Below are 22,777 nucleotides of genomic sequence, written 5' to 3' on the forward strand. Positions count from 1 at the left end.
TGCAGTCAGTGACATATTTTGGGGGGACACAAAACGTTATCACGGCTCACTTCAGTGCAATTTGTGTTTTATAGCGTAAATTCAGAGAAAATTTATATTAGAGTTATTAATGTTAATGTTATTAATGTTGAGTTTTATAATGGAAAAGCTCACATGATAACAAATGCAGTAGTGTGGAAAAAGTGTTTGCCCCCTTCCTGATGTGTTATTGTTTTGCACGTTTGTCACACTTAAATGTTTGAGATCATCAAACAAATTTAAATATTAGCCAATTACAAAATGCAGTTTTTAAATGGAACCTTGTTCCGGTATCCGTTTTTCTGGTTGGTAAAATAAATAAGTACGTTTTTTTAATGACCGTCACTGTGTATTCCGAGCCTCTCCACAGGGGGGCGCTGAAGCCCAAGCCGTACTGTTAGTGTACCAGCGACGTCCTTTGCAGAGTCATGTTTGTTGTGTTGTTTAACCGGCGTGACGCCACAAGATCGGACGGTCACAACACCGACGGTACCGATGACACAAGTCACCCTGCGCAGTACGCTCGGTCACTTCTCTCTGACTTTGTTCGCTTTTCGTCGCACTCAAGTGATTTGGAGCTGGGTTAGCTAGCATACCTGCTAGCTTCTGTGCGCTAACCTCTGCAACTGACAGGTGGTGTGTGTGTGCATCGTTCAAGTTGACCTCCCCGCAAGGTAATATTTGTATTCATATTCTGGCCACTTATAGGAACACTGTGGTTGTAGAATCAAAATGAAGTGCAATACTTGTCTTGTGGTTCTGCCCAGCAGTCATGGTGCTGGTTTCTAGCTACTGTGAAGCCGACCTCCCCATATCCCGCACTTGGGTGGATGAAGGCATCTCCCCCTGCTTCTACTTCACTCTCGTCCCTGCTGTCCTACTCACCATCTCCTTCTTTCTCGGCACCATCCACTGCATCTTCTACCAGAAATATGGCACAGCAATGGAGCCCAAGTTCATCCCCCGCTCCCGCCTCTACACACTCCAGCAGGCCATCTCCATCCTTCTTTTAGTTCAGTTTGTGGCTGGGGTGGTGTGGAGAGCCACCATTGGAGCGGACTTCCCAGGCTATGTGGTTTTGTATGGTTGTTTCTGTGCCCTGGCTTGGGCTTGGGCCATTGCCTTGCTGAGAATAGAGAGGCGAAGGGTCCTGTTGATGGACCGGACGCGGGGACACAGCACAGCCCTGCTGCTGATCTGGGCAGTGGCGTTCGCAGCTGAGAACCTGGCGTTTATCTCCTGGTTTAGTCCTCACTGGTGGTGGGGCCTGGAGGATAAGCAGCAACAGGTAGGAGATGATCTATTGACTTACTGTTCACCAAAAATGCACCTTTTACAATTACACTGTTACAGCATTATGTGTTGTTGTGCTTGTACTTTGCCTTGGTGGACAACTGCATGGCATCAAACTGGGATCTGCGACTAATTCAGATTGCTGGGTCAGGTTATTGTTCACTCCATTGAAGGATAAAGATCATGACTGCTACCATGTTTAATAATGGCTTTCTTAACGCTGTTTATGGCTCAAAGGTTGTATACGAAAGGCGTGCCTACTTGTCATTCCAATCAAGTACCTGATGTCAGTCTTGTTTCCTGTATGACAAGAATGCTGATTAATGCTGTGCTCGCTTCTTTTTTTTTTGCTGAGTCACCTCTTGCCCCTCCCACCCCATGCACTTGAAGTTGAAGCTTATCTATTGCCATCACTCGCTCGCTGTGCCACAAGCACTATCACATGCACTTTTACCGCCATGATTGTGTATTTGTGTCCATGAAACCCCTCAGGTCCAGTTTGCCTTGTGGCTGACACGCTACGTGGGCACAGGATTGCTGTTCTTTGTCGGTCTCAAAGCCCCAGGGTTGCCACGGAGACCATACATGCTGCTTATAAATGAAGACGAGCGGGACATAGAGCAGAGCGCACAGGTACTGATGTGCAAAATGTGTCAAATATATACAGTGGAACCTTAGTTTGATATGTGTCGCCGTTAAACCGGTCCCCCTGCAGCCTGTTTTAATAAAGGCAGTACTTCTCAACCGGTTTGGCTGAAACAGGCTGCAGCGATGAGACTCTGTCCGCTCTTTATGGCATGTTCGTCTCCAGCAGATATCTGCAGCTGTGTATAATGGTTTCTTGTCTCCATATCAGAGCCTCTTGGGCAGACCAGACCAGAACCAGTCCACCTGGCAGGGCTTCAGGAAGAAGTTGCGCCTGCTTTTACCTTACATGTGGCCTCGGGGCAGCATTTGGCTCCAGGTGCTTGTCCTCTTTTGTTTGGGGCTCCTGGGAATTGAGAGGGCAATCAATGTCTTTGTACCGATTTACTACAAAAATATCGGTGAGTACACAGTACAAGCCATTTTACTTTTCTTCTCTCCTCTAATAACCCATTTTGTCATCGTCCCCCAGTGAATGAACTGACCGATGGCAGCAGCTGGAACACTCTGGCAACCACCGTGTGTGTTTACGTCATGCTGAAGTTCATGCAGGGCGGGGGGGCAGGTAGGACCAACACATCCACCCTCTGGACGCCGAGTCAGCTCTGAAGAAGCCAAAAGTGACGCCATCTCGCCTCTTACAGGCTCCTCGGGGTTTGTGAGTAACATGCGCTCCTTCCTGTGGATTCGGGTGCAGCAGTTCACCAACCGCGTGGTGCAGGTACGCCTCTTCGCCCACTTGCACGCCCTATCCCTGCGCTGGCACCTGGGGCGCAAAACCGGTGACGTGCTGAGAAGCATCGACCGTGGTACCTCGTCCATTAACAGCTTGCTCAGGTGGGATGGCTGCGCTGATGAAGTCCACATGAGGATTAGCTTTTGAATTGTAAACATGCATTTTTTTTGTTTTGTTTGTGAAATGCATCACAGTGTTTGTCTTCTCTCCACAGCTATATTGTGTTCAGCATCTTCCCGACGATCGCAGACATTGTCATATCCATCATTTACTTTATCACCTATTTCAACGCCTGGTTTGGCCTCATTATCTTTGTGTGCATGACCCTCTACCTCAGTGAGTAACATCAACTGATGCTTTACTTTGCCCTGCTCTTATTCTCAGTCATAAACCCTGCGTACTTGCCCCCCCCAGCTCTGACCATAATCATCACAGAATGGAGAACCAAGTATAGACGAGACATGAATCAACAGGACAATAATGCCAAGACCAAAGCTGTGGATTCCTTGCTGAACTTTGAAACGGTAAAATACTACAATGCGGAGAACTATGAGGTCAGCCGCTTTGAGGACGCCATCTTGAAATACCAGGTGTGTCATGTTGCCCAACGTCTGCTGTAAAGATGCAAAGTATAATGTCAGTGTGTGTGATGGTTCTGTTTCTCCACACTTCAGTTATCAGAGTGGAAGACCCAGGCCTCCCTGGCCCTCCTCAACCAAACCCAGAACATCATCATCGGATCAGGCCTGCTGGCCGGCTCCTTGCTCTGTGCCTATTTTGTGACGGAAGGAAAGTTCCAGGTGCTGATATTTAAACAGCTTTTTCTTCTGGATAAACGTCACCACAATGCAAGTTTAAATGTCTCCATGTGGGATCCTAGGTTGGCGATTTTGTTCTGTTTGGAACGTATATCATCCAACTGTATACCCCCCTCAACTGGTTCGGAACCTACTACAGGTAAGGACATGCAACTCTACTTGGCCAATTGGCTTTAATCTTTCTCTGTTGTCTGATACTGCTATTACTGTTTGTTTTGTGTACCATGGGCCCTCACTCCTGAGTCTGAAGGCCCCTAGGCGGATTACATTAATATGGTAACCGAAAGCTGAAATCTGATTGGACAAAAAAATCCAAATGTGCATTTATATGAACTGCAATGCTACAGATGAGCTTTATAGTCCGCATGGCCTTAAAAACTCTACAATTCAATCATTTCAATTTATTATGCTAATTTTTCGACCCTTTATATTGACACAATAACCCACACAGAAAAGGTTCTAGATCTTCCAGAATCTGCACCTATTCCAGCTGTATTTCCTTAGATTTGTGCTTCCTGCCAAAACGGTGTGTTTTAATTTATTCCACCCACCACCTGCCTCCGGGCACACACACTCCGCTGTGATGGACACACGCCCAAAGTGCTTCCTAACTACGAACAAACCACACTTTCAAAATTAGTGAGTATAGGAGTTGATAATAAATGAATAACGTCTTTGGAGAGCTAATTCAAAAGTGTTTAGGAGCTACTGGCACCTTGTGAGCTACTGGCTGGAGACCCCTGACTTACCATGTATGAACTCCCAAAGAGTAGGCACCACCTCCTCCAACCTCGCCTGCCCGAGGAGGAGCACTCATTGTTAATATTACATTCATAACATAACATTCATGTTCACAAAAACAGAAAAGTGGAAAAATCCTAATAGGTCCCCTTTAGATATGTATGTTTATGTGGACATGGCCTTCATTTGCTGCTTTTAATGCAGGTTTGTTTGTTTTGTTTTTTTCAGAATGATCCAAAATTCGTTTATTGACATGGAAAGCATGATCAAGCTTTTTGAGGAGCAAGAGGAGGTACATTGCAATTCGACAGGTGCTCCATCATGTTGGGCCTTAAATAATCTGTCCTTCTACCCTACGTAGGTGAAAGATGATGTCAATGCTGTGAATTTCCTCTACAAAATGGGAAGAATAGAGTTTGAGAATGTTTACTTCTTCTACACAGATGGGTCAGTTCATGTTATTTCTGTGCAAAATGTGTGATGGCGGGTAAGTTGCTCAACGTTTGTTACCGTTTTACAGCAAGGAGGTACTCAAGGACGTCTCCTTTACAGTCCCGCCAGGACAGACTGTAGCTCTGGTACGTCTAATCAGGAAATGAATCAGTTAAGAAAGCAGCATCACGGTGATCTTTGATAAACCTTCCATAGGTGGGACCCTCGGGGTCCGGGAAGAGCACCATCATCCGACTACTCTTCCGCTTTTATGATGTTCAAGGGGGCTGCATTCGCATTGACGGTCAGGACATATCCAAAGTAAGTGCATGTGTGTGTGAAATAGTTTTAGCACAGGAATGTGGGAGGACACCAAGATGACCCCCTCGTTTCTATTCTTCGTGTCCAGGTGAAGCAGGCGTCTCTGCGCGCGCACATTGGCGTCGTCCCCCAGGACACGGTGCTGTTCAACGACAGTATACTGGAGAACATCCGCTACGGTCGCATCTCTGCAAGCAACCAGGAGGTAGAGGAGGCCGCCATCGCTGGAGACATCCATGACAAAATCATGGCATTCCCTGAAGGTGATTGAAGGATCAAGCATTTTGGCATTTTGGGTTCCCATAAGCATAATACCATATATTGTTTCTTTTTGACAGGGTATGATACTCCAGTTGGGGAAAGGGGTCTCAAGCTGAGTGGAGGCGAGAAGCAAAGGGTGGCCATCGCGAGAACTATCCTCAAAGCACCCCAGATTATCCTCCTGGATGAGGTGACAATTCGATTATTTGTATAATTTCCTTTATGTCGCTCAGCGAGGAGAATCGTTTTGAGAAGCTCACAAAGTCTGTAAGCTTTTATCGCCCATTACAGCACATGATGTGTCTCCACAGGCCACATCAGCGCTCGATACCCAAACAGAACGCAACATCCAGGCTTCACTAGCCAAAGTCTGCGCTAATCGTACAACAGTTGTCGTTGCTCACAGGTAAAAAGGAAACAAAAAAACACAGTTTGTGGTATAGTATAGATAACAAACTGGATTCACAGGTTGTCCACAATCATTGGAGCAGACCAGATTTTGGTCATCAGCGAGGGTCGGATTGCCGAGCGAGGACGGTAAGCACTGTTTTTCAATTATTTAGTTGTATATTTAATCAGTTGCCTATTGACCAACATATGAGCAAAAGCATCAGGTAAATATGCCAAAATTAGCTGCAATAGCTACCTTTCATCTGACAACTGAAGTGTTTTATCTGCACTCTTCAATTTTATTTGGATTTTTGTTGATTTGGTGATTTTACCTTCTGTAAAGCACCTTGAATTACCTTGCTCTCTACCGTTGCTCTAGAAATAAACTCACCTTAACTTACCTTGTTGTCCTGAGATGGGCCCCATCAAACAGATATACTGTACACTGACAGATACCGGACATACAACACCATAAAACCATATAAGAAAGATAACATTATAATAAATGTATAGACATATCACACCTGTATACAGATATGTACGTACAAGACCAGTTACAAAGAGACTTTCTGCAGTAATCCCTCCTTTATTGGAGTTGCTTGGGTCCAGACCTGACAATAACTGATAAGTACATTATTGCGACGTAGGATTCCTTATTTTTAAATCAAATATTTTCATAGACCAACCTTTACAACCGTCTAAATACCAATTGTAACATTAGAGCCCTCTAGACATGAGATAGCACCCCTATAGTCACCTTTAAACAACATAGTGGACATAATAAGTGAAAATAAGAACTGAGACATGTTAGTATTGGGAGACTCGCATTCTCACTGAGCATTGGTGTGGTGGTGATTGTCTCATCAACGTAACACAACTGACATTTCATGGCCAGTGTAGAATACCCCAAGCCTGCCGCTGACTTGTGAGATGGGTGAGTACAGTGCAGCAAAACTTAAAAACAAGACAACATTCAGATAGCTGTCCAAGTCTAAAATATTATACATATTAAGGACATTATCATTTGTCCCAACTGTTATCTCAATAAACATAACAGAAGGGGCAAATGAAAGGATAGACACAAAGGGGTTCTGTGAATTCTCAGTAAAATCACTGTCATTCTGTTCAAGACACGAGGAGCTGCTGCACAAGGGAGGTCTTTATGCAGACATGTGGACAAATCAGCAGCAGGCCCAGGACTCGGATTCCTCATCGGAAACAGAAGCCAAAGACTGTACACCTGAGAAACTACAGCCGCCATCCACTCCATCAGGCCACCATGGCCACTGAATGTACTTTTTGTTGTTTGCTGTGACAAGAGCCCATTTTATACACCTCTTTATTTCAGATATGATTTCAGCTCCGTATAATGTACCTGCAGTCTTGACTTTTATTTTCAAACTGTGTTTACATTTCTGATTGGCATATATTTTTTTAAAAACCTGTGCAATGTAATTAGCCTTTGGGTGACCACAACACTATTCACAATATCTTTTCAGTGTTCACAGTGTCAAAATGTGATCCTGTTTTTTAAAGTGACATTTTAGAAAAAATGTTCTATGTGTGATAAGGGAATTCCTGTTTTACAACCTGATGGTTGTCTCAGGCCAGACAAGTAATTACTTAATAAGAATAAAGCCATATTTTGGGCCACCGGTAAGTGTGAGCTCTATGATATGATCCTGTTATTTCTTGAATGAATTGCTCTCAAGAAATTGTTAAAGCTGTTATTTAAGTAAAATAAAATTGCCACTATTGTGGTGTAAAATTATCGAACTGGTAATACAGTATTTTACAGGGTTTTTTGGCGACACCTTGACGTCATTTCTAAAGAAGCTATAGAATGCAGCGCGCCCCCTGTCGGCGACTGATGTCTGAACCACGGAAGCTGTGTGACGTCATCGTCAGGTCAGGGCGTGTTGCGAGCGGGGCGACGTGTTCAGGCCAAGCTGTCGTCTTTTCAACATCAGCTGGACTAATGTTGAACATTCAATAACTTAGACATGGATTTTAAGTCATTATTCAACGATACAGCGATTCAGTTTTCCGACTTCCACGAGTTCACGGTATGTGCTAATCCGACAACTACTGAAGCTAAGCTAGCCCAAGGCGCCATATTAGGCTGTTGTTAGCCTGCTACTTCACTGAATATTTTTTTTAATCTCCGTGACACTTTTTAACTGAGTAGAAAGTTACCTTAACTTCTAAGGCGATCTTTCGTGTCATGCAGGAGTTATGTAGAACAGGTAGGAAGTGCTAACAACCACGTTTATCTCAAATACGCGGTCGGCGGTTATTAGCTAGCTCAGCTAAATTTCCCGTCGGGTTACATAAATACACACATTTCGAGACATCGTAGAGCTAGTTAACTTGATAATATGTCAGATTTATGAAGCAGCAACAGTAAGCAACAACAAAACATTTACATTGTTCGTCAATACTCCTTGTAATTGTAAGACGTTTGTGTTTACAGTTCCTGCCCGGACACCAGAAGTTGTCTGAACGAGTGCGAAAGCGACTTTATTATGGCCTGGAACAAGATGTGTCTCTTGAGGTCCTCTCCTCCCCTGTGACAGGTGAGTTTTTCAGCTTCAAAGGCATTGAAGGTACATTTGTTTGGACAGCGATAATGGCCATAGCAAAAATTGCTCATGAGGACCTATTATGCTTTTTCCTCTTTTCTGACCAATAAATTCTCGTGTTAAACGACGCCAAAGTTTCAATTAATGAGGTTTGCCCAAAATTAAGTTTGTGATGGCTCCAAACGCTACGCATGGTAAAACCGTTCCGTTGTGATGCCCCCTTTTAAAATGAACAGGAAGCTGAAGAAACAAGGGTGGTCTAATACAATTTCCCATGACTGTACAAAAAATGTTTGTAATCGTGGCTGTGACAAATGTCCTTTATCTTCGTCAGATATCGCTGTTGAAATCTTCCAGAAAAATGCCCCGAGCCCAATACGAAAGCTCCACAAGAAGTATGCCGCACATGTCGCCAGGTGGGCATCCTCACGGCAATCAAGTGCAAGTAGATTTCACATGGAATACAAGCCCTGTGTTGTATTTGTTGTAGGGAGGCTTGCATTTCCCCGTGTGCCATGATGCTGGCTCTGGTTTATATTGAAAGGCTCCGTCACAGAAACCCCGAATACCTGCAAAAGATCTCCTCCTCTGACCTCTTCCTGATCTCTATGGTATGTGTCTCGAGTTCACAGGTCATTTTATACATAAGCATATCCTTGGGTCATTTTTGATTGACGCATATCTTTTACTTCGAAGGGCCATTTGAGCCGTCTGACATTTTCAGTGAGCGTTTTGACAAAAGCACATTTCTGCTATTTTTGTGTGTGTAGATGGTTGCCAGCAAGTACTTGTATGATGAAGGAGAAGAAGAGGAGGTTTTCAATGATGAGTGGGGAGCAGCTGGGAAGCTGGACGTTGAAACAGTTAATAAGCTGGAGATGAATTTTCTGAACGCCATTGTAAGTTTGTTTGTGTGTGTGTGTGCGTGCGTGCTCGTACTTCTCCTTGTTCTTTGTCCCGACCATCATGCCGATTCTTGCAGGAGTGGAGCCTCTTCACAGAGTCAAAAGACTTCTTTGATTCACTGAGCCAAGTAGAGACCAGGTCTGTGGTTGTCTGCCATTGAAATGCACACTTGCCCAAGTGGGAGTTTGGTGTGTAACAATCGTTTGTTTTTGTTTTTCCTCAGCATTGCACAGCGTCAGGGGATGAAGCGAGGTTGGTTTACCTACACTGACCTATGCGTGTTACTGGAGCAATCAACATGGAGCCAAGCACTTACAGCCATCTACCAGCACTTTACCAAGGTGAGTGGGGGTAGATTCAACACTGCAGACCTGCGGACATGTATGATGTCTGTATTAACGGAATCGCACAACTAGCCAATCAAATCGGAATCTACTGTTACGCGCAGAGTCTTGCAGAAATTGACCTAATTTAAACAAAACTGGTCATCATTAGGCAAAGGATTGTTTGTATGAGGAAGTATTTCCCCAGCAGACTGCTGAATCGTGGCAGAATGTGATCACAAACCCCGGCCCACCCATTCCCGAACTAAATAGTTTAGCAGAACATGCTAGTACGGTGTGAGCGACTGTAAGACTGTTTCAGCACCTTGGCATGTTTGTTCCATAGAACTGCATGAACAAAGTGAGTCCTTTTGTCAATCATACAAGCTTGGTGGGTGGAGGTGGGGCTGCTGGCATACACACAGAGTGCAGAAGCTTGTAATGTAGTAGAAATTAAATTAGTAGATTGCAAAATATTGGCATATACTGTAATACTTCTTAATAGTTGGTCGGTTTTTGTGTCGTTCTCATAGGCCCGACCTTGTGACACCCCTAAAAAAACATAATTTATTCATTTTTGATGCTCAAACTGTGATGTAGTGAGGGAGGACTATACTTGCAAATGGTGGTTAGTCATTAATTATTTTGGAAAACCGATTAGTCTGACTATAACATTTTATTTGACTTTCCCAATAACAATATTTAGTTTTACTAACAATTGTTTTAATTGTTTAGGTTTCATGTATGCTCGGATTTTTGTACCTGACCAGTGTGGCTGGCCTCATTGCCACCAGCACTGTGCTCCACCAAGTCAGCCTCTGTCCAAATGGCCACACTCTTTTGCCACACCCAACTGAAGTCACTCCGGCACACCTTCGCACCTCCAGCCTCAACCCAGAAGCTTCTTCTGAACTCGGCCACCTGCCCTCTTGCACTCTGGCCAACAAGAGTCTGGACCGTCACACCAAAGTGCTTGGAGAGGGCCGACACCACAGTCCAGCTTCTGTTCCAGCCACCTCAAAGACATCTATTTTGTATCTCTGGGGCTCACTCCTCAGCTCTGTTGGCTCCACACAGCCAGAGATGGAGTTGGTTTCTCCTGACACCTGGTCCACTGCTGCCCCTTTTCTTCCTGGCTGCCATACCACCCTCTCTCAACGTGAACGCATGCTGAGAAACCACTCGACTCTGTTCAGCCATCATGCATCATGGCTGGCCTCCATCTTCCTTGAAAGCGCTGAAACCAGTCCTGACCTTGGAATGTTTCCACCTGTGCCGCTGGGACATTGTCGTCAACATTTTATGGTACCTGTAGACAAGACAAGAGCTCTCCTCATGCCAGGCTAGCAGCCTGCAGACCCCACCACTAAAAGCTCACGGTCAAAGAAATAGAAGACAAACCAGCACTGTTTTTCTTAAGCTCCTCACATTTTTATTCACATTTCTTCTATCTAGACCACAGTAAGTGCACATATCATATTTCACTGGTGTGTTAAACACTTGGCTGCAGAGTCATGGTGATTTAAGGGTTTTCATTTTAAGTTTTTTGGGGCTAGTTGGCCTGTGTTTGCTTGAAAGATAAAAAGCTATTGTGTAGAGGGTTAAAGTAAGTTTGGTTTAAATTATGTTACTCGGTGAGAAGAACAACTATAAGAAGTTTCTGGCCAGAAATGGGCCAAACGCGCACAATATGCTGCAACTGCTGTGCTTTTCAATAGACATTGCCCCCCGCTAAAGCTATTGTCTTAATACAACAGGGTAGTAGTTCACTATTGTTTCCTCATTTCCAGGGCTGCTTACATAAAAGCTGAAGGATGCCAGGCACCCCCTTTGATACATTTTGTGCTTTAAAGATGCTAAAACCAATCCAATGTAGGTCAATAAAACATCCTCGCTTTGTGTAATAGCACATTGCCAGAAATGAGCCGTGGGCCAAAAATGGCCACATTTTGCACACACCTGCTCTAAGGTATCATATATTCAGTATTCTTTGCATTTTGGAGTGTAGCTCCACCTTATCTAGTATGCTACCATCATAGTGGAAGATGTACGTATATCTACTTGTTGCTTCACTCCACACCTGCTGCCATATCCATCTTTTTCACAGGTTTTCTTTTCAAAGTTTTACTTGCATCATGTTTTGATGATTGTGTCCCACATTAAGCCAAAATTGTCCCCAGGACTTTGGAATTTATCGAGTTGCTATGACAATTTATTATACTTGGAAGAACAATGTCATTTTGTACATCTTGTAAAATGCAAATATTGTTGGAAAAAAAGCAAGACTATTTAGGGGAGGAGAAATGCTGAAATGAATAAAGAATGGCTTTCTTTTAGTCTGGAATCTTCAGACTTGAAAAGCAATATGTCCACTATCCTTTCTGCACATAGACACATAGTCACCGACCCGTAGGATACAAGGGCAAAGTGAAAGGATTGGGTTCGGGCGGGGGTGAGCTCTAAGGTGCTTGTCACTGCTGTCCTTCCATAGAGGTAGATACCTTACCAGCACAGCAAGTGTTTAGCAGCAAGTTAAATGTGTTAATGATATTTTTATGCTCTGCCATGATGGAGGATCATATAGCCAAGCTCACCAGGAAGTGATCAGAGTTTTACAACAAAGCATTGGAGCTTTTCCTGGAGATGGTACTGACTGGTAAGACTACACATGTTTTTCAGTTAATTTATGAAGTATAGAAAAGCTTTTTAACCAAAGTGAATTGTTCTTACAGTTTTCATATCCTTTTTTTGAGCAAGTGTCAACACCTCACCAGCCGTGAACCTCATGATACTTGGAAGGCTAGAAATTCTCCTGTGTGCTCAATGCAATTCATCTCTCAGTGCACAGAAAACAAGAGCATAGTGAAAGTGTTTAGTACTTTCAGGGAGCAGATGTCCGGAGCGGAACCCTCCCCCTGTGCCCTTGGACCTGACACATACCACTGTACAAGTCCTAAAATAGTCCCAACCTCCTCTCGACAGAGTGAGGAACTAAGCGGAGCAGCAAGTGTCTTTTTGTGGCTTTGAAAACAACATTTTCATGGACACAGCAGAATTATGGAACCTCCCTCGCAGGTAAAATGAATAAACAGGGGTTGTGTTTCTCAACATTCAAACTATCTGGATCATGTCATGTAGGCAATAACTCACTTGTGTTGTAGGTTTCATTCTCAACCAATGGGGAGATGCAGAAACAAGGTACGACTGCAATAGCTGCTGACGTCAGCTTTGTCGAATGTAAACACACATGTCCGTGTCTCCCAGAGGCCGATGTCACCATCTATATGAATTTCATGAAGAGTCACTGCTGCTATGATGCCATTCCAACCAGCTGTAAACTGGTCATATTTGATACCAAGCTCCAAGTAAGTTCTCACTTCGTTCTTCAGTTGATGAATGACTGTTGCCCTCAATGTGTTTATCCACATCCAAAGGTGCAAAAAGCCTTTTATGCGCTGGTGGCAAACGGCTTGAGGGCTGCACCTTTATGGGACAGCAAGTTGCAGAAATTTGTGGGTGAGAAAAATATATAATAATAATGATGAGATCATTTCATTTCAAGAAAAGGCATCTTCTCCCTTCACAGGTATGCTGACGATTACAGATTTCATCAATATCCTTCATTGCTATTACAAGTCACCCTTGGTGAGAAATTTTGGATCGTGGATCTTAAAGCGGATCTAAGCAGAGCTTCAGAATGCCAAAAGAAGAAATGGAAGTGGGATGAAGAAACATTTTGAGAAAGCAATTTATTGAAAACAGGCATAAACCTGAAATAGGCTGACCATTATTTGATTTTTAGGATTTAGATCAGGGGAACACGCTGGCTGGTTCTAAAGAGTGAGGTTATATCTCTGGAAGAAGTGCTTTGTCAGACGGGGATTGGGAACAGCACAGCCAGTAGACGTTTGACGCCCCTGCACAAACTGACGTTTCAAATGACTGTCTTACTGTGTCCAACCTCAGCAGCAATAGCTCGCTGCAAGAGGCCTGGCTTATGCAGCTCAACCAAACGACCACGTGCAAAGACAGAAAGCTTATATGCCTTTGACAGTTTTTGCCAATATTTTGGCTTTTAAAGGCTGCGGTGTCTAATGCTTTTTGGAAACAAAATTAATTTCTCAGTTTTTTCTTTTTGCATTCTGAAGCTTGATGTAGAACCTCCTTAAGATCCAACAGTGCAAAATGTTTTTTGTGACAATAACATATTCCTCTGAAAAAGGTGCAGATGTATGAGTTAGAGAGCCACAAGATTGAAACATGGAGAGGTGAGCATGTAACCCGGATCAATAATTCCCTTTCAGCAAGTATTTCCTCCAAATCTTTAAACAACAAACCAATTCAGAAAGACTCCAACCAGGTTCAGGTCCATTTAGATTTAGATGCACCGTCAATAACTAGGACGGCTCAAGGGTTTATATTGTTTATATCAGTCTGGCTGGATGGAAAAGCTCTAGATTGAGAGCTTGGTGCAAGATCCAGTCTATTTATCCTATAAAGGAGGATCGTTTAGGTGTTAGCATCCCATTCATATGTCATGACGGTCATGTACCCACCTGTTTATTTGTCTGAGGCTAAAGGTTGACAGACACAATGCCCTGAGAATTTTATGTGTGTGATTTTACTTTGATTCCTGTAATCTTCTCTTGTTTAGATGTCTATTTAAAGTGTTCCTGTCCACTTCTGATTAGCATTTCTCCAGATGCCAGGTAAGTACAGAGCGATGCTTTTATCGCACAACACACGCAATAATGCCTCACACGGGCTACTGTTGCGGATCTAACCGATGGCAACGTACAAGTCAACTCTGATCCCCCGACATCACTTCCTATCGACGCTGGAACACATTTACAGCAACACACAAGCTCGTCTTATTTATGCCTTAAATGGCTTATTTTCTCTCAAATACTGTACATATAGGGGTGTTATTTCATGTTTACAGAGCTCTAATAATATTAAAACCCATATTTAGAAGGTTGTAAACAGGTTTTCTATGCATGCAGTGGGTGTGCACCATTTGATGCGTCTTGTCTCTCATCTCTTTTCCAAGCCTCTTCGATGCCATCTATTCCTTACTCAAACACAAGATCCACAGACTACCTGTCATCGATCCAGAGTCGGGGAACGTCCTGCACATTCTTACCCACAAAAGGATCCTTAAGTTCCTCCATATATTTGTGAGCAGGCGAACCCTTTCATTCTATCTAAAGCATGTGTTATTTAACCAGCTCTTTATTGTACTTTGTTTTCGTGCAATTTAACTGGGCTGTACTGCCAGGGGAAAAAGGTTCCCAAGCCTGTGTTTGTTCAGAGGCAGATCCAGGAGCTGGGAATCGGAACCTTCAGAAACGTTGCCACAGTTCACGAAACAGCGACACTTTATGATGCCCTTTCTATATTTGTGGAAAGGAGGGTGTCTGCACTTCCGGTGGTTGATGAAAGAGGTATGTTTGGTTGGTGGGTTGCTCTCCAAAATGCTCCCCTGGTCTGTAAGGCTGCCTACTATTCTGTTGTGTGTGTTTTTTCCCAGGCAAAGTGGTGGCACTCTACTCAAGATTTGATGTTATTGTAAGTATGACAGAGATGGTTCGTCTTCTGCATTCTGACTGTGTGTTATTGCATTTTGGGATGCCCGTGATGACGCTGCCTTGGCGGCAGAATCTGGCTGCCCAGAAGACGTACAACAATCTGCATGTCACAATGCTAGAAGCTCTTCATAGACGCACGTGTTTCATGGAGGGTGTGATCAAGTGCTATCCGGATGAAACACTGGAGACCGTCATAGATCGTATAGTCACAGCTGAGGTGGGTGCGTCCTTCCGCGATCTGGGGTTTGAAGTAATTGAAGAGAACACCGTCTGTTTCTGTCCTATAGGTCCACCGGCTGGTGCTAGTGGACAGAGGTGACGTGGTGAGGGGCATCATATCACTGTCTGACCTGCTGCAGGCTATGGTCTTAACCCCAGCAGGTATTGAAGCCCTTTTGTCGTAGCAGCGAGGGGCAGAGGGGGCCCCAATTATTGTCAGTGTAGGCTTCAGTCCTGGCTGTGCTCCCAGGAAAGGTAGGCTCTGGAGCCTCTCCCCCTCCCCTAATAACCATCACACTTAGCTTAGTGTCCCCCGGAGCCCCCATGTTTCTATGTTATGTTGTTTCCCCAAGCATACTGCTGCCCAGAACATTTTGCATGAAAAATTACTGTGGATGTTGTTCTGATGTTTTTAATTTCTTTCAGAAATAACCCTATGAGTGACATCTTGCTGCTGTTTACGTGAAGCGTTCTGTGCTGTTGCTTCTCGGCAGCTAGAATGGACAGTGAGCCAACCAGACAGACTCTGCCACTCTGTTCTGTTCTATTGAGGTCTTCAACTTGCTGTCCATTTGGCTACATTTGATCAAATTGATCAATATTGTACTAATTTCTACAAAAAAATATGTTGTTGTGAGTCTTGTTGTACAGTATTAAAAAATAACAAATACGATTACAGTAAATAAAATAATTTCCCAACTACCAAACATGGAACGCCGTTTCATGCAGTACTATTTTTGTCCACATAGTGGTAGACTGTGGCTTTAAAGCTCTTCTGGCCGTTCAGTACGTAAACAAGGAAACACGTGACCTTTTAGTGTTTGTGACCACTAATCACCCCGCCCAGTTGGCCTTATTTTACTGGAAGTAAACATTTCTTAACTTGTTACATTTATTTTCGTCTGTGTGTTTTGATGAAAAATGCAAAATTACAATTGACTGCAGATTGTGGTTTCCTTATTTTTTTTTAGTTTATGTATTTTTTTTATTTTGAAAGTCCACTCGGAAGTCGCGTTCTTTTGGAATGTCGCGTTTTGACGCCCCCTCACCATCTCGCCATATACCCCGTGATCGCCAAAACAACACAACAAAGTGGAGCAAAGAAATATGGCGGCCGCAGAGGAGTCACGAAGACGCCCCTCGCTTACCTCCTCTTCGGTCGGCCTGGAGGATCTGTTCCCAACCGGTACGTCGGAGCACTCTTGTGGCGACGGGAACCCGGAGCTCGACCGACTGCGGGAGCGCCTTGAAAGCTGGCTGTCGCCATACGAGCCCGTGCTACTGTGGATTCAGCGGCTACTAGTGTGGGAGAGGCCGCTCTACAGCATCTCGGTGTCACTTACCCTCAACACTTTATTCTGGTAAGGTTTTGTTCCAAGACCTCACTGGCAGCTTATTAACAATGAGCAAGGGAACACCAGCGAGGATATGAATGTCAGGATAAGGCTGCTAATCCCATATCTTAGCTTCATGCTAACAGAGCTAGTGGCGGTTGTACCCCTATAACATAACCTCAAAAAATGGGTGACGTTAAATGAACATTATTCTAAAAACAACAATTTGTTTTTACAAAGCCAACTTCGATGATTATTAGTGAGGTTAATGCAGTACTTGTGTCACGCTTGGGCCTTGTCAGCTGTCACTGACATGTCACTGTGTGTGTTAAGGCTACATGGCCCTTTAACCAGGAAGTTATGTATGTTTATATAATCACTAAGAATTAACCCCATTTTCGGTGTTCTCCTTAACGCTACAATGTTTGTTTGTTTTTCCCCAGGCTTCTGTCATCCACCTCCCTGCGCCCTCTGTTCCTGTTGAGTGTGTCCATCCTCGGACTGATGCTGCTGGAGAGATGGAAGCCCAAGTTGCCTATTATTACTGGTAAGGCAAATGTTATAATACATATTTATATATGTCTAATAAATGTTGTCCAGCACTTCAATACCAATACCCACATCCTCTAAAATAATGCCTTGCAAGGAACATTAGTTTAGGAGGTGCATTTCACAAATAAACACTGTGCCATATGCCAAACAAGTCATAGTAATAGTGAGTTTTCCTGAGGTGTCATATTAGGATAGCATAACTATCGCTTTCTTGTTTGACGCGATGTGCAGCAGCTTTGAGGTCACTGTAAGGAGTTTGCAGGTGTACCTGTTTCTCACCGCTACTATTTAGATGCACCCGCAACACTTTACAGCAGGGGTCTCAAACTCAATTTACGTGGGGGCCACTGGAGCTATGGTCTGGGTGAGACGGGGCCGCATCAGGTTTTTCCAAAAAAAAAAAAACGCATTTATTAAAAACAGAAAAATGAATAAACTTTGCTTTGGTTCCGATTTTCTACAAGAAAAGCTCTGATAAAACATTCCACTGTTCTCAAATATATTAATTTTTATTTTTCTACACAAAATAAGATGAAAAATAAATGAACAAATCAAGAATAAAGAAAATCAATCAATCAGTAATAAATAAATATAATAATAATAAAACGGCAAATAATAAAAACTTAAGAAACCACATATAGTTGGTGGGTAGACAAATTATTTATTTTCTCATTAAAATTAACAAAGCATTATTAGAGCCCTGTAGACATGACAAAACACGACTATAGTCACATTTATACTCTTTTTATTTACAACATATTGCGCAACTGCTGGGTCTTGAGACACATGCTAACTCGCAAACTAGAGAGCTAGCTACCTAAACGGTAGCCTTCAAGTTATTTCCTTTAAACTTAAATAGCCAAAAACTTACCACTTCCACACGGATAGGGAGGATAACTATTAACAGTTATTTAACCTTTAACATGAACATTAATCAAACGTAATAATTTTTTCTGGGTACATGATACCATACAGCATCCATATCAAACTTGCGCGGGCCGCACTAACATTAAACTTTCATATCAAGGCGGGGGCCTCAAACTAGGGTCCTGCGGGCCAAATGTGGCCCGCGGGCAGCGTGTTTGAGACCCTTGCTTTACAGGCATTGCACATTGTATCTTTACAATCCAAAGGCAGAACTTGGAAATTAATTCTTGACTGCAGACAGACCGAGCTTGTTGCTGTCGGATGTGATCCTGTACCACAAAGTCAGAATTAAGACGTGTTGTTTAATTAAATGATGAATGAACAACACATTTGCTTGTAATCAGAATTGGAATCTGAACTTGTATTTCTCTTCTTATTATAGTTCAACATGTGGAGGTTCCCCCCATCCAAACGTACGTATGTGCTTGCGTCTGAGTGTGTGGCCTTTGCTCACCTGTCATACTATCAACATGGAATGCCAGAAGGCATTTGAAGCACTACATAGCGTGCACTGTTGGTATTCACAAGTTGTGTGTGTGTGTGTTTGTGTGTGCAGTGAATCGATGAGCGTAGAGCAGCGACTGCTAAGTGTTCCTGAGCTCAGCCACCACCTGGCAGAAAGCTACCTGACATGTTGCCTGTTTCTGCATGAGACTCTGCAGTACAAACGACAAAATAATGGCAAGGTAAATAAAACACATTCAAAATGGAGGAGATTGTGTATGTTCTGTCACATGCACAAGCAGGTCTTGGACCTGCGCAGCTGTCGGCCTTTCACTTCCTTTTTACATGTTTGCACCTCCAAGTCATCGTATTTCTCATGTTTTGTTTCTCAGTTTTGTGCCATGATGTGCAGCGGCTGTTTTGCGCTTGCAGTGGTTGGACATTATGTTCCCGGAATCATGATCTCTTATATCATTGGTGAGCCGGCCTTTGAACCTTTGACCTGAACACTTTTTTCCTCTATTTGCCCTACATGCAACGCTTAGCTTCTTTTTTGCATTCTTAGTCCTTAGTGTGCTCCTGTGGCCGCTGGTGGTGTACCATGAACTCATCCAAAGGATGTACACCGGCCTGGAGCCCATCCTGATGAAACTGGACTACAGCATGAAGGGAGATACGGAGCGTCGCAAGCATGACAAGAGGAGTGAGTGCCGTTAGATACAACAAATATCCATAGCATTGTGGTTGTGACATGTGCCGATATTGACCTTTACGCAACATGTTTGCCGAATAGAGGTAAAGAAGGAGGTGGAGGAGGGCGATGAGCCGAGAGCGGAGACGGAGAGTGAAAGCGAGGAGGAGCTATCCTGTTTTGCCCCAACGGTATGACTTACCCCAAGAGCTCCCCATTCACATTCACACTGCCACGGGTGTCCAAATGTTTTCCACTGACGACCTCATACTGCAAAATCTAAAGTTGTCATTAGAAGGCCATTTTGATCCACATTTTTTCTTTCATTTAATTAATAAAAGAAGGGAAAACAACTCCTAAGTCCCATATTTACAAAACCTACTAAACAATACACTAAAAAAAAAACAAAAGGCCAGCATTGTTAGTCCAGTGAACGGCTCCAGTGACTTTAGCCAGGCGCCAGTCTAACCTTCCTATAGCGACATACATGAATGCACACGTGTAGTGCTACACCATAACACTAGTGTGTGTGTCTTGGTCAGGTGGATGTAAAGACCACGGCTCTTGCGATGGCCATCACAGACTCTGAATTATCCGACGAGGAGGCATCCATATTGGAAAGCGGGGGCTTCTCCGTTTCCAGAGCCACGACCCCCCAACTCACAGATCTCTCTGAAGGTAAACATGACACTTGGGATTTTTCCAGTGCAGAAATAGCCTATGAGGGGCTTGATGCTTATTTACATAGAAAATCCCATATACCCAATAGCGATTAGCATTAGCCATTTTCACATGGATAACTAACATACACTTTCCATTGGGGCTTTAAATAACGACTGTTTCTTAGTCGCTTTATCTGGAGTTTATTGTTTTCATTCATTTGATAATCGATATATAATATAATATTTTATATATATATATATATATATTATAATGGTCTAGTGGTTAGTGCGCAGACCTCACAGCGAGGAGACCAGGATTCAATTCCTCTGTGTGGAGTTTGCATGTTCTCCCTGTGCATGTGTGGGTTTTCTCCGGGTACTCCGGTTTCCTCCCACATTCCAAAAACATGCTAGGTTAATTGGCGACTCCAAATTGTCCATAGGTATGAATGTGAGTGTGAATGGTTGTTTGTCTATATGTGCCCTGTGATTGGCTGGCCACCAGTCCAGGGTGTACCCCGCCTCTCGCCCGAAGACAGCTGGGATAGGCTCCAGCACCCCCGCGACCCTCGTGAGGAAAAGCGGTAGAAAATGAATGAATGAATGAATGAATATATTAGAATATAATATTCATATTTAATGTTTGCAGTTTTACAGCCCACAGCTGACACATAATAAACAAACACTTGAACAAGGCTCAACAAGAGACAGGTCTGACGCATTCAACATCTTGATGGCAGAAGACTTAATTCATCAAACAGACGGGTTTTGAAAGTGAAAGTGGAATTCAAATAGCGCTACAGAGAACTGTCGCCACCAATAGGACTATTAATAGACGACTCCCTGCTGCATCAAACAAGCACTTTCAGAATCAAAACATTGAAGTTTAAGACTTCTAAACCATCTTTGCGCGTCGTGTCTTGCAGACCTAGACCAGCAAAGTTTCCACAGTGACCCAGAAGAGTCCTATCTGCGGGATCTACCCGAATTTCCATCCGTGGAGGAGTTTCCGTCCTTGGAACACAACCTCCTCCACTTTCCGCTGCGGGGTCCGGGCCAAGGTGACCGATCCCAGACTGGTGCTCCTTCAGAGGCTGAACCGTTGAGCCCCGCCAGTCTCCTCATCCAGCACCTCGCGTCGCCCCTGCACTTTGTGAATACACATTTCAACGGTCATGGACGACCGCCTGGCGGCGAGGTGGGTGTGTTGCCGGCCACGGGGGAGGAAATATCAGGTCACGTAGGGGACGAGAAGACAGCTGTCGTTACCCAGGGTGCACAGCGGTCGCTCGAGGCGCTAAGCGAGGAGATTGTGAGCACAGCCATCTCCACTGTGGTGCACAACACTCTGTCAGCTTTGCTACGCTCCAGTGAAGCTAGCGAGGAGCCTGCCCTGGCTGAGTTCCTTCCTCACGAAACCCCACCGGGCATTATGGACACCTTGACCCAACCCACCATCTTGGCGACGGCATGTGGGCCTGATGACGACCTCGAGACGATAACCACGGAAAGTGTCACAGGGGATGACGTGCACGAAGACACGCTTGTTGCTACAGAGGAAGAGGACTTTGAGCTTCTGGACCAAAGTGAACTGGATCAGGCAGATGAAGGACTGGACCTCAGCCCTGACGGACCGCTGGTGGGAGGAGCCTCGGGAGCTCCTGATACACCCCCACAGCATCAACCTCAGTCATAGCTCCCCTCCTCGCCCTCCATTTTCCTTGTATCCGTTCAAAAACGTCATACACGTCGCTGTATCCAAAACATTTATCACCGAGCGTTTCATACTTTGGATGGATGATTGTGTGGGGACGAAGCTAGCACCTGACAGCAGCGGTCAGCATTTTACATCGGGGCTTTGGGCTGCAAAATTTGTGTGGTCAGCAAATTCCTTATCGTAAAACTCACAAGCAGATGTTGTTACAGAGATTTGAATTATAATGCAGTGAGTATGTGCTCTAAATTATTTAATTTAAAAGTTAGGCGCTTTATTTAGCTCAATGTGAATTTAATATAAAAGAAAATTTCCCTTCCCTTCATGTTTAATCGGGCACATTGAGTCATAGTTGCTCTTTCACTTGTTGCCTGGGGACTTTGTCGTTGGTGGATCTTTACTCATACACATAAGTGACTTCAGTGACATTGAGTTCCCGTAGTCATCCTCATATTTAACAACTAACTGCACTAGGAACATGACATGCCAGGCATGAGTTTAGCCATTTGGAATAGTTTTTCAATGGGAATCAAGGGCAGGTTTGTTTTAACCACTCGGCGTTCAAATCTCTATCGCGTTGTGCTTATTTCCCGACTTGTCCTTGTGCAATGTATTTGTACTAACCTCCCCATGTACCAGCCTCTCGTGTATATTGTAGAAATGTTTAAAAAATGTGTATATTCTGCATGTAAAATGACACTGTTTAATTTCTCAGCTGACTACGTACTGCACAAAGTGAGAAAAAAAATGAAAATTTGAATGTTTCAGGTTAAAAGTTGGTTACTATTTTCCTACTAGAGGAATACATGTTTATGTCCTCACTTTCAGTACAAAGAAACTGTAAATGAAAAGTAATGCATAACGTAGTCGGAGGTTAACAAAAGAATGTGTTTGGTGGTAGCGTGCTTACAATATTGCTTATTAAACTTGCTCAACTGTACACTTAAAAAAAGGAATATATTTTCTAATTTCTCTTTTTTTCCATAAAGTACTCAGTTTGATCTTTTACATCTTGAGATGTATTCAAAGCAACAGACCACATGTGAACAGGAAAGCGGGTTTATTGTACACAAACTGGGAAATGAAGTTGCAACTCCACATGTGAGAGAATAAAAGAACAAACTGATTGAAAGGAAAAGTCGTGTCATTGCTTTTGGTGTTCGACTTGAGTCACGTTGGT

The 22,777-nt window shown here is 43.7% G+C and overlaps 4 protein-coding genes across 5 annotated transcripts; all 4 read left to right on the forward strand.

Moving 5' to 3' along the window:
- The first annotated feature begins 401 nt into the window (after positions 1–401).
- On the forward strand, positions 402–7,410 carry abcb6a (ATP binding cassette subfamily B member 6 (LAN blood group) a). Of its 2 annotated transcripts, none has more exons than XM_058052278.2 (19): positions 402–692; positions 786–1,306; positions 1,804–1,944; positions 2,168–2,357; positions 2,429–2,521; positions 2,601–2,793; positions 2,907–3,028; positions 3,107–3,282; positions 3,367–3,492; positions 3,573–3,649; positions 4,480–4,543; positions 4,613–4,698; positions 4,772–4,829; positions 4,900–5,004; positions 5,093–5,267; positions 5,343–5,455; positions 5,577–5,671; positions 5,734–5,802; positions 6,786–7,410. In XM_058052278.2, the coding sequence occupies exons 2-19, from the start codon at positions 791–793 to the stop codon at positions 6,943–6,945; spliced, it is 2,559 nt and encodes an 852-aa protein (XP_057908261.2). In that variant the 5' UTR covers positions 402–692; positions 786–790; the 3' UTR covers positions 6,946–7,410. The 2 variants fall into 2 exon arrangements, with proteins under 2 accessions (XP_057908261.2, XP_078652780.1); XM_078796654.1 differs by having other exon boundaries at positions 789–1,306.
- A 126-nt stretch (positions 7,411–7,536) lies between these two features.
- On the forward strand, positions 7,537–11,830 carry cnppd1 (cyclin Pas1/PHO80 domain containing 1). Its single transcript, XM_058051433.2, has 8 exons — positions 7,537–7,721; positions 8,129–8,231; positions 8,572–8,653; positions 8,728–8,848; positions 9,008–9,136; positions 9,220–9,281; positions 9,367–9,484; positions 10,202–11,830. The coding sequence occupies exons 1-8, from the start codon at positions 7,659–7,661 to the stop codon at positions 10,811–10,813; spliced, it is 1,290 nt and encodes a 429-aa protein (XP_057907416.2). The 5' UTR covers positions 7,537–7,658; the 3' UTR covers positions 10,814–11,830.
- Positions 11,831–12,594: 764 nt separating this feature from the next.
- On the forward strand, positions 12,595–15,963 carry prkag3a (protein kinase, AMP-activated, gamma 3a non-catalytic subunit). Its single transcript, XM_078796423.1, has 11 exons — positions 12,595–12,831; positions 12,901–12,982; positions 13,053–13,111; positions 13,689–13,734; positions 14,121–14,175; positions 14,517–14,643; positions 14,745–14,910; positions 14,997–15,034; positions 15,125–15,271; positions 15,342–15,528; positions 15,700–15,963. Exons 1-10 carry the CDS (start codon positions 12,652–12,654, stop codon positions 15,456–15,458), a joined length of 1,017 nt encoding a protein of 338 aa, XP_078652549.1. The 5' UTR covers positions 12,595–12,651; the 3' UTR covers positions 15,459–15,528; positions 15,700–15,963.
- Positions 15,964–16,276: 313 nt separating this feature from the next.
- On the forward strand, positions 16,277–22,723 carry retreg2 (reticulophagy regulator family member 2). Its single transcript, XM_058051499.2, has 9 exons — positions 16,277–16,634; positions 17,051–17,154; positions 18,469–18,499; positions 18,643–18,772; positions 18,923–19,007; positions 19,096–19,233; positions 19,324–19,412; positions 19,764–19,899; positions 20,810–22,723. The coding sequence occupies exons 1-9, from the start codon at positions 16,381–16,383 to the stop codon at positions 21,577–21,579; spliced, it is 1,737 nt and encodes a 578-aa protein (XP_057907482.2). The 5' UTR covers positions 16,277–16,380; the 3' UTR covers positions 21,580–22,723.
- Positions 22,724–22,777: the final 54 nt, after the last annotated feature.

The sequence above is a fragment of the Doryrhamphus excisus genome, linkage group LG15 (genome assembly GCF_037039965.1).
Source record: "Doryrhamphus excisus strain RoL-2023G ecotype Guam linkage group LG15, RoL_Dexc_Guam_v1.1, whole genome shotgun sequence".
Lineage (NCBI taxonomy): Eukaryota > Metazoa > Chordata > Actinopteri > Syngnathiformes > Syngnathidae > Doryrhamphus > Doryrhamphus excisus.

Coding starts and splice junctions, on each gene's coding strand:
- prkag3a (XM_078796423.1), top strand. CDS start 12,652: ATGCAGAAACAAGGTACGACTGCAATAGCTGCTGACGTCAGCTTTGTC. Junction 12,832..12,900: donor TATTTGATACCAAGCTCCAA/GTAAGTTCTCAC, acceptor CCACATCCAAAG/GTGCAAAAAGCCTTTTATGC. Junction 14,176..14,516: donor AGCATTTCTCCAGATGCCAG/GTAAGTACAGAG, acceptor CTCTTTTCCAAG/CCTCTTCGATGCCATCTATT.
- cnppd1 (XM_058051433.2), top strand. CDS start 7,659: ATGGATTTTAAGTCATTATTCAACGATACAGCGATTCAGTTTTCCGAC. Junction 8,232..8,571: donor CCTCTCCTCCCCTGTGACAG/GTGAGTTTTTCA, acceptor TATCTTCGTCAG/ATATCGCTGTTGAAATCTTC. Junction 9,137..9,219: donor TGAATTTTCTGAACGCCATT/GTAAGTTTGTTT, acceptor CGATTCTTGCAG/GAGTGGAGCCTCTTCACAGA.
- abcb6a (XM_058052278.2), top strand. CDS start 791: ATGGTGCTGGTTTCTAGCTACTGTGAAGCCGACCTCCCCATATCCCGC. Junction 5,005..5,092: donor ACGGTCAGGACATATCCAAA/GTAAGTGCATGT, acceptor CTTCGTGTCCAG/GTGAAGCAGGCGTCTCTGCG. Junction 5,672..5,733: donor ACAGTTGTCGTTGCTCACAG/GTAAAAAGGAAA, acceptor CTGGATTCACAG/GTTGTCCACAATCATTGGAG.
- retreg2 (XM_058051499.2), top strand. CDS start 16,381: ATGGCGGCCGCAGAGGAGTCACGAAGACGCCCCTCGCTTACCTCCTCT. Junction 17,155..18,468: donor CAAGTTGCCTATTATTACTG/GTAAGGCAAATG, acceptor TTCTTATTATAG/TTCAACATGTGGAGGTTCCC. Junction 19,234..19,323: donor TCGCAAGCATGACAAGAGGA/GTGAGTGCCGTT, acceptor TTTGCCGAATAG/AGGTAAAGAAGGAGGTGGAG.